Source organism: Salmo trutta, chromosome 7 (assembly GCF_901001165.1).
Source record: "Salmo trutta chromosome 7, fSalTru1.1, whole genome shotgun sequence".
Lineage (NCBI taxonomy): Eukaryota > Metazoa > Chordata > Actinopteri > Salmoniformes > Salmonidae > Salmo > Salmo trutta.
This window is the reverse complement of record NC_042963.1, coordinates 13,298,662-13,314,187: the sequence shown is the minus strand read 5'-3', so window position 1 is coordinate 13,314,187 and position 15,526 is coordinate 13,298,662. Positions and strand designations below refer to the sequence as shown.

At 41.0% G+C, this 15,526-nt stretch overlaps 1 protein-coding gene and 1 pseudogene across 1 annotated transcript in view; both read right to left on the bottom strand.

The window, feature by feature from the left end:
- Positions 1 to 4,356: 4,356 nt before the first annotated feature.
- LOC115197779 (zinc finger protein 544-like) lies at positions 4,357 to 6,475 on the bottom strand (annotated as a pseudogene).
- A 5,135-nt stretch (positions 6,476 to 11,610) lies between these two features.
- Positions 11,611 to 15,526, bottom strand: part of LOC115197778 (transcriptional enhancer factor TEF-3) — a 31,204-nt gene continuing 27,288 nt past the window's right edge. Inside the window, exons 11-12 of the mRNA XM_029759573.1 lie at positions 15,170 to 15,322; positions 11,611 to 13,512 (exon numbers count right to left, since the gene is read on the bottom strand). Coding sequence (XP_029615433.1) covers positions 13,399 to 13,512; positions 15,170 to 15,322 — 267 coding nt within the window. The 3' untranslated portion in view covers positions 11,611 to 13,398. The remainder of the gene's footprint in view (positions 13,513 to 15,169; positions 15,323 to 15,526) is intronic.

Genomic DNA, 15,526 nt, shown 5'->3' with positions numbered 1-15,526 from the left:
AACACAGGCTTAGGAGATACGTTTTGTTCATCACATGCGGCATCAGCGATACAATAATACGTTGCATCAACAAGTAAAAAAAATGTGCCCTCTTGGTGGTGCGCGGGTAAATACGTTTAGCTTTATCGCCACCTGCTGGAATGGAGTGCGACTGGGTCAGTTCAAAGCCTGTTGAAATAGCCTACAGGCAAAATGCATCCTCAATTATAGTATATTTTTAATAATATATTCAGGGCCCGCAAGAATATGATCAAAATAGTCCAATCATACCCCAAACAACTAAGAGCCTCAGTTAAATGTAATTTGATTGGCCTATACAGTGCTTTAGAAACATAACACATTGTATGAATTGGTGATTAGACACATCAAAGACATTAACATTTTTGAATATTCATATAATCATGCAAAACTGTCAGAAGAAAGAGAGGAATGCAGGTAAAGACATTATCAACATGTATTCTGTAATACTTTGTATATAAAACGTACAATCTCTGGAGGAAAAATAAAACATTTCAGAAGGTTCATTTATATGAATGGTTCACTTGGGCTCATCATATCAATTGTCTTAATGTTAGTCAAAACATGCAAAAATTCGATAAAAATGTACATTCCCGCAAAGTGGATATTGACATCAAGGCCATAGATACTGACAAAACAATTGGTGTGTTTAAGATTCTCTCAGCTTCTCTAGAAACCAGGAGGGCACATAAACACAAAGTAACAACATCAAAACAGATATAATGTAGCCTATTTCAACATATTGACAATACAATTTACTCCCAAAACACAAAAATGGTGTTATGTGCAAAACGAGGACATGGGTTCAAAGTGGTCTTTCTGTCATTCTACAGGTAATGAGCAGGCACTCCTGTTGCTCAGAAAAGAAATCCACTAACTACTCTCTGTTAGACATCGATGGGGGGTTGTGACGTTCAAGCAGTAATTCAGTCATATCTTATCCACCCAAGAGTAGTCCTGAGGGTGGTTCCATATGATTTCAATCTGACTGCACCCTTTTTGATTTGAACGAAACCTTTCATACATACTTGCTCATGGTGGAGGTGGTCAGAAAGTGACTTTTTGGACCTGATTTCTAAAACATTCAGGAGATAGAGGTGCTCAAAGTTGACCTATTTTGCATAAACCCCACCGTACCATGAGACACTCATGTCCTCATCGCTAAAAAAGATAAATGGTTGAGTTTGATTTCATTTGAAAGCTTACAAAACAGGGTTGTTGTCAGAGTATTCTATGATATCTTGAAATAAAGTTAAAACATTTAAATTTTGTACGTTTTAACGTTTTTCACAAATGCTGTAGCTTAGATCCTGATATACATCATCTGAAATATTTTTTTGGCCCCATCTTCGGTTAAGATATAGCATTGTCTTGAATACAGGGTGGGTGCGATTTCAATCATAGAAGTTTAATTTATAGAATGGACCTATCCCTTTAGACCACTGCAATTTAGCTGCTACATCATTGAAATTAAATTGACATTTTAACTTCCAATTAATACCAGTAAGATGACCTCCGGTCCACCCACTGTCGAATGTCAATTTGAATGGAAATGTCTATTCTATTATCTATATTTCTATGATTTCAATAGTGTTCCTATGGAAGATTGACAGTTTAATTTATAAAAATGGATATTCCCTCTCAAGTCAACATTATTTGATGTGTGGATCACCAAATGATCTTTGTGATACCATTTGAAAGTTGAAATGTCAACTTTATTCACATTTTAGTACATTTATTAGCCAAAACATGACATCCACCCTGTATTCAAATCAAATAAAATTTGTATTGTCACATGTTTCGTAAACAACAGGTGCAGACTAACATTGAAATGATTAATTCCCAACAATGCAGAATACAATAAAACAATTTAAGAATAGTATACATAAATATACATTGAGCAATGATAGGTTGGCTATATACAGTACCAGTCAAAAGTTTGGACACATACTCATTCAAGGGTTTTTCTTTAGTTTTACAATTTTCTACATTGTAGAATAATAGTGAAGACATCAAAACTATGAAATAACACATATGGAATCATGTAGTAACTGAAAAAGTGTTAAATAAATCAAGATAAATTTGAGATTCTTCAAAGTAGCCGGCCTTTGCCTTGGTGAAAGCTTTGCACAATCTTGGCATTCTCTCAACCAGCTTCACCTGGAATGCTTTTCCAACAGTCTTGAAGGAGTTCCCACATAAGCTTAGGACTTGTTGGCTGCTTTTCATTCACTCTTTGGTCCAACTCATCCCAAACCATCTCAATTGGGTTGAGGTCGGGTGATTGTGGAGGCCAGGTCATCGGATGCAGCACTCCATCACTCTCCTTATTGGTCAAATAGCCCGTACACAGCCTGGAGGTGTGTTGGGTCATTGTCTTGTTGAAAAACAAATGATAGTCCCACTAAGCGCAAACCAGATGGGATGGCGTATCAGTGCAGAATGCTGTGGTAGCCATGCTGGTTAAGTGTGACTTGAATTCTAAATAAATCTTAGTGTCACCAGCAAAGCACCCCCACTCCTCCTCCATGCTTTACGGTGGGAACAACACATGGGGAGATCATCCATTCACCTACTCCGCGTTTCACAGACACGGCGTTTGGAACCAAAAATAAAAAATTTCCACCGGTCTAATGTCCATTGCTCGTGTTTCTTTGCCAAAGCAAGTCTCTTCTTATTGGTGTCCTTTAATAGTGGTTTTTTGCAGCAATTCGACCATGAAGGCCTGATTCACGCAGTCTCCTCTAAACAGTTGATGTTGAGATGTGTCTTTTACTTGAACTCTGTGATGCATTTATTTGGGCTGCAATTTCTGAGACTGGTAACTCTAATGAACTTATCCTCTGCAGCAGAGGTAACTCTGGGTCTTCCTTTCCTGTGGCAGTCCTCATGAGAGCCAGTTTCATCATAGTGCTTGATGGTTTTTGCGACTGCACTTGAAGAAACTTTCAAAGTTTTTGAAATGTTCCGGATTGACTGACCTTCATGTTTTAAAGTAATGATGGACTGTCATTTCTCTTTGCTTATTTGAGCTGTTCTTGCCATAAAATGGACTACCTTGTCACAACACAACTGATTAGCTCAAATGCATTAAGAAGGAAATAAATTCTACAAATTAACAAGGCACACCTGTTAATTGAAATGCATTCCAGGTGACTACCTCATAAAGCTGGTTGAGAGAATGCCAAAGAGTGTGCAAAGCTGTCATCAAGGTGGCTACTTTGAAGAATCTCAAATATAAAATATACACTTTTCTGGTTACTACATGATTCCATATGTGTTATTTCATAATTTTGATGTCTTCACTATTATTCTACAATGTAGAAAATAGTAAAAATAAAGAAAAACCCTTGAATGGTAGGTGTGTCCAAATTTTGGACTGGTACTGCACAAGGGATACCAGTACCGAGTCTATGTGCAGGGGTATGAGGTAATTGAAGTAGATATGTACATATAGGTAGGGATAAAGTGACTAGTCAACAGGATACACAAGACCGTAGCAGCAGCGTATATGATGAGTGTGGAAGTGTATGCCTGTCTGTACGTGTTATGTGTGGTGGAGTGTTAGTGTGAGTATGTGGGTAGAGTCCAGTGTGTGTGCATAGAATCAAAAATAGTTAGTGCAAAAAGGGTCAATGGAGATAGTCCGGGTAGCTATTTGGTTAACTATTTAGCAGTCTTATAACTTGGGGGTAGAAGCTGTTCAAGAGCCTTTTGGTTCCAGATTTAGCGGTCCGGTACCGCTTGCCGTGCGGTAACAGAGAGAACAGTCTATGACTTGGGTGGCTAGAGTCTGCACATTTTTAGGGCCTTCCTCTGTCATCACTTGGTATATAGGTCCTGGATGGCAGGGATTTCAGCCCCAGTGATGTACCTTTGTAGGAGTTCTAGCATTTAAAAAAGCTGCAATCATTGCACTTATATGTTCAATGGTTACATTGAATAACAAATCAGACACAGAGAAATCATTGTATGATACACTGTGCTTCCTCCGTGTGCCTTTGATTGTTATTCAATGTAACTGATTAGGAAATGCATTGTCTACTATGAGGACATCAGTATGGTCTCTCCACTGTGAGTCCTCATGTCAGGTGTGTCAAATTCATTCCATGGAGGGCCTAGTGTCTGCAGTTTTTCCCCCTTTCAATTAAGACCTAGACAACCAGTTGCGGGGAGTTATTTAATATTCAGTGACCTTAATTCATCAATCAAGTACAAGGGAGGAGAGAGAACCTGCAGACACTCGGCCCACCGTGGAAGGAGTTTGACACGTGCCTTATGTGTACTTTCAGGGTTCTTCTGTCTCTCCTGTGTGAATCTTCATGTGCAGATTACTGGCAACTCTGAATCCTTTGTCACAATCAGGGCAGCAAATATGATTTCTCCCCTGTGTGAATCCTAAAGTGTTTTTTTTTCTTCAGATCGCTGCTGTTGCTGAATCCTTTGCCGCAATAAGGGCAGTGATATGGTTTCTCTTTTGTGTGACTCTTCATGTGTATTTTCAGACCATTCTGATTGAAGGATGCACCACAATCAGGGCAGGGAAAAGATTTCTACCCTGTGTGGCTTCTCATGTGCACTATCAGCTTATTGTTGAAGGTGATATTCACTGCAAACACAACAAAACCTTGGTGCAATTTGAGTTGAGGTAATCTTTCATTCATGTGGACTGAAAATGTTTTCCACACACTCCACAAAGCTGTTCTTCATCCTTAGTATGAGTTTGAACATGTTTAATCAATGAGCCCATGTGATGAAAAGATGTGCCACACAATTTACAACAGGGATTAGCGTGACTTTGACTGAGTGATTTCAGGAGGGACAACTGTGTGGATTTCTTACCCTTAGTAATGATACAGGAGTTTTGTCCTTTTACCATCTTTGTTCTCTGTGATTTGACTGACTTAAAACCTGATGCAGGTCCGCCAGTCTCCATCCCACTGTCACTTTCACTGTTTTCACTCTGAGCTGCAGGACAGTCTGGATTTACTGCAGAGAGGGGCTGAAAATCACTGGTTGGTTCTGATTCTCCGTAGTCCTTTCCATCAGGTTCTGTTTTGATCTGTTCAGTTGTGCTGGGTAGAGTGTCTCTCTCTCCGTTCCCTTCCTTTTGGGCTTGATAGGGATGTGAGGGTTGAGTTGGGTCCTCATCATAAGCAGGAGTGAATATGGAGTCTTTAGTATGAGTCTCAAGACTGAGTTCCTCCTGTTCCTCTTTGATCTGTGTGGGCTCTGGGTCCTCCTGCACTAGACTGAGGCTCTACTCCTGCTCAGTGCTGCTGTTCAGGGGGAATCTCTGCTTCAGAGAGAGTGAGTGAGCTGCTGGAGGAAGAACAAAACAGAGAACTCAATGCTGACATAGGCGTACCAGACGGGGGGTAATTCTGCAATAATTCACTTCTGAGTCATTGCACCTCAAAGCACAAGAAAGAGAATTGACATCCACCATCTCAAATTGTTCTGAAATCGTTTCTCTAGTTAGAAACAGACAAGATTAGCATTTCTGAAACATTATTCTGTTGAAAGCCACCCATGAGAAATGAAGCTAATTGATTGCACCCAAATTGACTATCAGTTTATAGGATTCATATAATATTCAATAACTATAATATACAATGTCCGATTTGGACCATACCTCTTCCTAACAATGGTAAAAAGCCACCCACAGACACCCTCAAACCACACCCCAACGGCCAGTATACAATACTCTGTGTTTGACAAGTAGTATAAAGCTGTGGCTTGGAGGATTGCTTATTCAAGCTATTTAATGTGTCCTCAATGAATTTGGTGATGTGATTTCCCCCCCCCCCCCTTCAGAGAAATTAGGCATTGAAGTTGTTAGGTTTATGTCCCATCATACAATCGGATATTACCAGGTTTTGACCACTAGATGGTGGTGTTACTGGTATTGGGTAAAAGGTGTGAAGAATCCCCCCATGTTAATTCAAATCTTAAAGATGTCTTCCAGCGATTAAAAAAAATAAAAAAATCATGTTAAAAAGCAATATCCCAAGTATAAAGTACACACACTAAAGGGTAAAAAAAGTGTTTTGAACAAAATATATATTTTTTAAAACTGCAAACTTCAAGAAGTAGGGCATCCAAGGTGTTACAGAATCCCCCTGCCGAGGCCACTGTGGGTCTAATTTTCAGCGTGTATGTTGTCTACATGTGTCTGGCACGGTGTAGTCTAGCTCTCCCCCTCAGATGACAGTTATCGATCACCCCAGCTCGTGGCTTCAGCCAATCAGACACTTCCCCCATGCACCCCACCACTGCCCATGCACTGATCACGCATTCTCTGATTGATCAAATGCTCACAGCTAGCCTTGCACTTGTCAGACAGATCTGTTGCGCACTCCTGCAAATGTATAAATATTGCCCTGAGCCTGACGGCGTTACGGTGGGTGGAGTTGTGCACTGGATGCGTGAACTCAAAAACCATCCCCATGTACATCTTCATCAGTGTGTGAATAAAATTCCTTATGTGTGTTAACTCTTGGGCTGACTAAAGGTGTCCTCATGCTTCCCAGCCGAAACAGTTTGGTAGAGTTCGCATGTATTATATGATGACATTTTGTGACGTTTTTGTTCATTATGGACTTTAGTGAGTTTTTTTTTTCTTCAGTTGCTCGGGCACACAATGTTTTCTCAAGGCAAGCCAAAGTCTACGCCCCTTTGTCAGTGATTGGTCAACAGTAGGGATTCTTAAATAAAGTCTGTGGTCATTCATGACTCATTTTCATGCACATTTCTTCACTGAAAAATACTTAGATGGAAGATCTCCTCAGCAAAAACTTCAAAATTAAATGACAGATTTTTTTTGTGATCTTAGATTAATCAGGACTATTTTAAGGAAGTGTATACTGGCTCCGATGTCTCAAAATGGACAAACAGTACTATTGCCACTCTCTATTCGTTTTTCAAGCGAAGGTCTTAATGGATTGGCCCACTTTTTTTCAATTATTGCCTAAAATGACTACCAAATCTAACTGCCTGTAGCTCAGGCCCTGAAGCAAGGATATGCATATTCCGGGTACCATTTGAAAGGAAACACTTTGAAGTTTGTGGAAATGTGAATTGAATGTAGGAGAATATAACACTATAGATCTGGTAGAAGAAAATACAAAGAAAAAAAACTTTTTTTTCCTACCACCATCTTTCAAATGTAAGGTGCCAGTTCTAGCCATCACTCTGGTTGTAATTCCGATGGTGTCCACAAGATGGCAGCAGTGTATGTGCAAAGTTTCCGACGGATTACTTGAAGTATGAGCGTTCTCCATGACATTTAGAGTGAAGTCATCCAGGTACATTTGGGCAAATCGTGAAGGAGACAGTTGCATTCATACTACATTTTTCTGCAAGAATATCGTCAAATCTGTATACTTGGACTTTGATTTAGCTTTTCCAGTATTAGTAGCCATAATATAAGTTCAATATTTGCAAAATAACCAGTTTTCATAACTTCATAACTCTGAAAACTCTTATAATTTTTGTCCAAAAGGAAAATGCATGCAGACACAGGGTTTCCGGATGCTCCCGTGAAGCCCAGCTCATTGGCTATCTAGCTAGCTTTGTTTGACCCCGATTGGTGCTTATTTGACAGTTAGAGTCGTTCAAGTGAAGACTGCCCGCGTCATCGGCGTTCCATGAAGGCATCGCTCTCTGACCAAATATGGTGTCCTATAGGATATACTACACCCCTAATGATATAGTCAAGTCTCGTTACGTTCTAGGATCTCTGAGGAATACATACAAACACGATTTGACTGGTTGAAACAACGTTTAGGGTTAGATTTTCACAGATTCCTTTCTTTGCAAATTGAACGAGGGGAAATACAAAATCAATCGTGCATGCTATATGGACCTTTTTAGGATATGAAAAATGATTTTTATCTAACAAAGCGACACTTCATGTCATCTCTGGAACCCTTTGGTTGATAAATCAGAGCAAGATTTCAGAATGTAAGTACACATTTCACCTTCAGAGGTGAATTTATCAAACCTATCGTGGTGAAAAAAGTGTTTTGTTGTTAGGAGCTCTCCTCAAACAAGAGCATGGCATTTTTATGCAGTAATAGCTACTGTAAATTGTACAGTGCAGTTATATTAACAAGAATTTAAGCTTTCAGCCGATATAAGACACTTATATGTACCGACATTTGTTGTTTCTCAAAAATCTGTGATCTTGACACAAGGCGCTGCATGATTTACAACTGTCCCGTTGACGGGACGCCGATCTCTAAGAAGTTGGAGGTATTCCAGAACACTCGTTCGGTTCGCCTAGCCGACTAGACGCCAGCCGAACTGAAGCCTTTACTCCCTTCTAACCGGGGGCAGTGTCATTGGGTCACACGTCAGCAAAAACATAAAGCCGGGTTGCTCTTTCATTTTTTATTTATTTACAATGACGGCCTACCCCGGGCCAACAGTGCGCCGCCCTATGGGACTCCCAATCACGGCTGGATGTGATTAAGCCTGAATTCAAACCAGGGACTGTAGTGATGCCTCTTGCATTGCGATGCAGTACCTTAGACCACTGCGCCACTCGGGAGCCCATAAGAAACACATCAAGACAGTCGTGAAGAGGGCACGACCAAACCTTTTCCCCCTCAGGAGACTGAAAAGATTTGGCATAGGTCCCCAGATCCTCAAAAAGTTCTACAGCTGCAACATCGAGAGCATCCGGACCGGTTGCATCACCGCCTGGTATGGAAACTGGCATCTGACACAAAGGCGCTACAGAGGGTAGTGCGTATGGCCCAGTACATCACTGGGGCCAAGCTTCCTGCCATCCAGGACCTATATAATAGGGAGAGGAAAGCCCAAAAAGTCGTCAGAGACTCCAGTTACCCAAGTCATAGACCGTTTTCTCTGCTACCACACGGCAAGCGGTACCGGAGCGCCAAGCGGTACCGGACCCCCCCCCCCCCCCCCGAATCGCAAATCTGGTGAGATAAAACCGCGACTCGTCAGTGAAGAGCACTTTTTGCCAGTCCTGTCTGGTCCAGCGACGGTGGATTTGTGCCCATAGGCGACATTGTTGCCAGTGATGTCCGGTGAGGACCTGCCTTACAACAGGCCTACAAGCCCTCAGTCCAGCCTCTCTCAGCCTATTGCGGACAGTCTGAGCACTGATGGAGGGATTGTGCATTCCTGTTGTAATTCGGGCAGTTGTTGTTGCCATCCTGTACCTGTCCCGCAGGTGTGATGTTCGGATGTACCAATCCTGTGCAGGTGTTGTTACACGTGTCTGCCACTGCGAGGACGATCAGCTGTCCGTCCTGTCTCCCTGTAGCGCTGTCTTAGGCGTCTCACAGTACAGACATTGCAATTTATTGCCCTGGCCACATCTGCAGTCATCATGTCTCCTTGCATCATGCCTAAGGCACGTTCACGCAGATGAGCAGGGACCCTGGGCATCTTTCTTTTGGTGTTTTTCAGAGTCAGTAGAAAGGCCTCTTTAGTGTGCTAAGTTTTCAGAACTGTGACTTCAATTGCCTACCGTCTGTAAGCTGTTAGTGTCTTAACGACCGTTCCACAGGTGCATGTTCATTAATTGTTTATGGTTCATTTAACAAGCATGGGAAACAGTGTTGAAACCCTTTACGATGAAGATCTGTGAAGTTATTTGGATTTTTATGAATTATCTTCTAAAGACAGGGTCCTGAAAAGGGACGTTTCTTTTTTGCTGAGTTTATCTATCTATCTATCTATCTATCTATCTATCACACACAAAAGTACGTAGACAGCTCTTCAAATGAGTAGATTTGGCTATTTCAGCCACACCCGTTGCTGACAGGTGTAAAAAAAAAAATCGAGCACACTGACATGCCATCTCTATAGACAAACATTGGCAGTAGAATGACCTTACTGAAGCGCTCCGTGACTTTCAACGTGGCACCGTCATAGGATGCTTGTAGAAATCGTCTATCATCGATTGCAACACTCCCAAGTTCCAAACTGCCTCTGGAAGCAACTTCTGCACAGCCTTCCCTGTAGCTCAGTTGGTAGAGCTCAGTTGGTAGAGCATGGTGTTTACAACACCAGGGTTGTGGGTTCGATTCCCACGGGGGGCCAGCACAGGAAAAAAAAAAAAAAAAAAGTATGATATGTATGAAATTGTATGAAATGTATGCATTCACTACTGTAAGTCGCTCTGGATAAGAGCGTCTGCTAAAATGACTAAAATGTAAATGTAATGTAAAAAAACTGTTCGTTGGGCGCTTCATGAAATGGGTTTCAATGGCCGAGCAGCCGCACACAAGCCTAAGATCACCATGCTCAATGCCAAGTGTCAGCCGGAGTGTTGTAAAGCTCGCCACCATTGGACTCTGGAACAGTGGAAACGCGCTCTCTGGAGTGATGAATCATGTGTCACCACCTGGCAGTCCGATGGACGAATCTGGGCTGGGCGGATGCCAGGAGAAAGCTACCTACCCCAATGCATAGTGCCAACTGTAATGTTTGGTGGAGAAGGAATTATGTTCTGGGGCTGTTTTCATGGTTCAGGCTAGGCCCCTTTGTTCCAGTGAAGGGACATCTTAATTCTACAGCATACAATGACATTCTAGATGATGCTGTGCTTCCAACTTTGTGGCAACAGTTTGGGGAAGGCCCTTTCCTGTTTCAGCATGACAATGCTCCCATGCACAAAGTGATATCCATACAGAAATGATTTGTTGAGATTGGTGTGGAAAACCTTAAGTGACCTGCACAGAGCCCTGACCTAAACCCCATCGAACACCTTTGGGATTAATTGGAACACCAACTGCGAGCCAGGCCTAATCACCCAACATCAGTGCACGACCTCACTAATGCTCGTGGCTGAATGAAAGCAAGTCCAGGCAGCAATGTTCCAACATCTTGTGGAATGCCTTCCCAGAAGAATGGCAGCTGTTATAGCAGCAAAGGGGGGACCAACTCCATATTAATGCCCATGATTTTGGAATGAGATGTTCGACGAGCATGGGGCCACATAACTTTGGTCATGTAGTGTATAAATCATAATTTAATTAAGTTTTGAATTGACATTGGAACACCAGGAAGTGGTCAGAACCTGATAATATCAGGGTGTATGATGGGACATCAATTACTAATTTTAGTTGTTAGGTTTATCTGAACAGTGGGGGGAAACATCACCAAATTACCTAGGTTGAATAAACAATTCTCCAAAACACAGCTTCATATTACTTGTCAAACAGAGAACTGATACTGTATGATGGCTGTTGGGGTGGGCTTGGTGTGTGGTCTGGGGGGAGGAGGGGTCTGTGGGTGTCTTTTGACTATTTATTTGGATTCCTCACAACTTATTCATTGTTAGGAAGTGGTTTGGTCCAAATCGGACATTGAGTACTATATTTATTGAATGTTACATGAATCACAAATTGAAATGCAATCAATTACTTTAATTTAATTTATAGTTCAAATTGTCTTTCAACAAAATAATGTTGCAATAATGCTTAGCTATGGGTTTCTAACTGCAGAAACCATTAAAGAAAAAAATCTGAGATGGTGTGTGTCATGGCTTGCTGAAATGGAACGACCCTTCTAGTAAAATATACTGTAAATCAGGGTAAGCGTAACACAGAAGGTTGGTGGCACTTTAATTGGGGGGGAAGGAATGGTATCAAACACATACCCTTTAAGCTAATGGATGTTCTGAATAAGCCCACCTCTTAAACAATACATGAATGAATTTCCAAACGTAAAAAAAAAAAAAAAAACGTACAAAATGACATGTCTTATGTAAGCTTAAATTATAATACATTAAGTATGATCACTTATCTGAGAAGGTACTAAAAATAACGGGAAAATGTGTTTCTGTGAGTCGCCTCCATACTAGTAGGAATTTACACAGTCAATAACTTAAAACATCTGATTGGCTTAGAATAAAAATGGGTATGGATACAACAACCACATGAAACATTAAAATAGCAGAAAATTCATATTTTTTTATTTGAATCCAAATATGGAAGCGGCTCCTGAGTGACGCAGTGGTCTAAGGCACTGCGTCTCAGTGCAAGTGGCGTCACTACAGTCCTTGGTTCAATTCCAGGCTGTATCACATCCGGCCATGATTGGGAGTCCCATAGGCCGGCGCACAATTGGCGCAGCGTCGTCCGGGTTTGGCCGTCATTGTAAATAAGAATTTGTTCTTAACTGACTTGACTAGTTAAATAAAGGTTACATTTTAAAGCAAAAAATATTAATGGGTACGTGGGCTTAATTGGTACACTAACCCCAACTGTAACCCTACACCTCGTCTCAAAAAAATGTCGATACATTTTAGGTTGAATAAGTTAGACAAGCGTAATGAGTAACAAACCTGCTCTGTGTAACGTTAGCTTTATCTTTGGTTGAAGAACAATGTCGAGCAGCCTCTGAAAACAGCTTCCTCCTGATACTATCGTTTTTTGGACTAACACTTACATCTCCTCAGTAGCAGCTGTTGATCTTTCTTTGAGAAAATGTCTAAAATACAGTTCAGGGTTTTTAGATAATGCAAGTTTATTAGCTAGCTAGCTGTGTTGTTTTCATCACGTGTTGCACCAGCGACAAAAGCATTTGTATTTATGGATCCCCATTAGCTGCTCCCAAGGCAACTACACAGCTCCTCTTCCTAGTGACCGGCAAAATTAAGGCAGTATCCGGTTGCATGGACGAGTAAAACATTTGAACTCTCGGTCGGACAAGTCAACACATTTTGCGTTATCGCCACCTACTGGAGGGGTGTGAGACAAGGTTAGTTCGGCATTTAATTGCATCATTTAAACCAGGTGAATACAATATTTATTTTTAATTTGCCTGTTATTTTCCATTGAGATTCTTTTTCAGTGAAGATGGGTACTGTACATTACATTTTTACTCATAACACAAATATTGGCACTAAAAACACTGACATGGATGTGCAGTCTTGGGGTTTATAGTTCTTTTTTTGTCCTCTTGCCCTCTTTTCTTTCTTCTGTGTGCAATATACATTAAAAGTCATTAGGTGTCGCCGATGGACAACCAAACACAATCCCGCTCATGCAGCTGCGTAAAATAAACTAAATCAAACAAGCAAGCACTAGTAAAATGAGATGAAAATCTACTTTCTCATGCATCGTCTTGACGTTTGGCTCCTCTGGTACATATAGATATACCACAATGAAGGTTCCCACCCTCTGCTCCTCATTTTCACATCACACAGTTGTAAAGTTCACTCTAGCTCCCAATGCTCTCAATCCACTTCTTCCACAGTAGTTTCAAGCAAGCAACTCTCCTAGTGCTTCTTTGGGTCCTGACAGACAATCGTATGGTGCTTGCAGCTTATATAGGAGATTGTCCAATGTTGGGTTTGTTGTTGTGCTATAGTGGTTCTCTGTCCACAGGGCTCTCTCAGTCTTTGACAAGCCTGTAAATATGGTGCTGGGCTCCATGCTCACTAGTAGACACCTCAAAGACATAGGCTATACACAGCAGCGTCTCCAGTGTGTCCCTGTTGGTCACCACCTAAAGAGAGACACACATTGTCCTGTTATACCACCACTACAACGTACTTCCTTTGTGAAGAAATAACAAATCAAATGTTCATTATTTTGCATACAGGTGGGTCTCAATTCTCACTAAGAACATGACAGACAAGCGAACTACACACATTTGAATTGTCAAAATACTTTGTTTGTAAATGATGTCTGAAGGTTGAAGTGTGCCCCTGGCTATCCGTACATTAAAAAAGAAAAAAGAAAATTGTGCTGTCTGGTTTGCTTAATATATGGAATTAGAAATGATTCATACTTTCACTTTTGGTGCTTAAGTATAATGAACAAAAATATAATCACAACATTTCAAGTGTTGGTTCTATGTTTCTTGAGCTGAAATAAAAGATCCCAGAAATGCTCCATACGCACAAAAATCGTACTTCTCTCAAATGTGTGCACACATTTTTACACGTCACTGTTAGTGAGCATTTCTCCTTTGCCAAGATAATCCATCCATCTGACAGGTGTGGCATATCAAGAAGCTGATTAAAACAGCATGATCATTACACAGGTGCACTTTGTGCTGGGGACAATAAAAAACCACTAAAATGTGCAGTTTTGTCACAACACAATGCCACAGATGTCTCAGGTACTGAGGGAGTGTGCAATTGGCATGCTGACCTGAAGAATGTCCACCACAGCTGTTGCCAGATAATTGTATGTTCATTTCTCTACCATAAGCCACCAACTTCGTTTGTGAGAATTTAGCAATACGTCCAACTGGCCTCACAACCGCAGACCACGTTTATGGTGTTGTGTGGGCAAGTGGTTTGCTGAGAGTGCACCATGGTGGAGGTGGGGTTATGGTGTGGGCAGGCACAAGCTACGGACAACAAATTTAATTGCATTTTATCGATGGCAATTTGAATGCACAGCCATACCGTGAAGAGATCCTGAGGCCCAATGTCATGCCATTCATCCACCAACCATCACCTCATGTACACAATTCCTGGAAGCTGAAAATGTCCCAGTTCTTCCATGGCCTGCAGACTCACCTATTGAGCATGTTTGGGATGCTCTGGATAGATTTGTATGACAGCGTATTCCAGTTCCTGACAATATCCAGCAAATTTGCACAGCCATTGAAGAGGGGTGGTACAACATTCCACAGGCCACAATCAACAGCCTGTTCAACTCTATGCGAAGGAGATGTGTCTCACTGCATTTGGCAAATTGTGGTAACACCAGATATTGACTGGTTTTCTGACCCACGCCTTTACCTTAAGGTATCTGTGACCAACAGATGCATATCTGTATTCCCAGTCATGTAAAATCCATAGATTAGGGCCCAATTTATTTGAGTTGACTAATTTCCTTATATGAACTCAGTAAAATCTTCAAAATTGTTGTATTGAGCACTAATAATTTTGTTCAGTATATATTTAAAACAAAATACTTAGACTTTTACTAAAATAATACTTTACTGGGTGACTTCCGCTTTTACTCGAGTCATTTTCTATGAAGGTATCTTTACTTTTACTCAATCATGACATTTGGTTACTTTTTCCACCACTGGGTATCTGTTTCCCTAGATGTCCAGCTATCCCTGTCCAGAAATATTTGAATCCTTATTGTAGGAATTATGTATAAAATATTTAAAAAATGTGCATTTGTGTGTGCTTGTGTACCTGTAGGATGGTGAAGTTCTCCAGTACACTGTTCATCATGTACTTCTCTGGCAGGTGTTTGAGCTTGTGGATGAAGTTGATCATGTATTCACACAGTGGGGACCGGTGGATTCTGAACACATACCGCCCATTCTCAAACCGTGCATACTCCGTCTGGGGAGACAAAATATATCCAAAATATGATTTACAGTACCAGTCAAAAGTTTGGACACACCTACTCATTGAAGGGTTTTAATTTTTTATTTATTTTTATACTATTTTCTACATTGTAGAATGATAGTGAAGACATCAAGGAATCAAGTATTAAATCAAAATATATTTGAGATTCTTCAAAGTAGCCACCCTTTTCATTCTCTC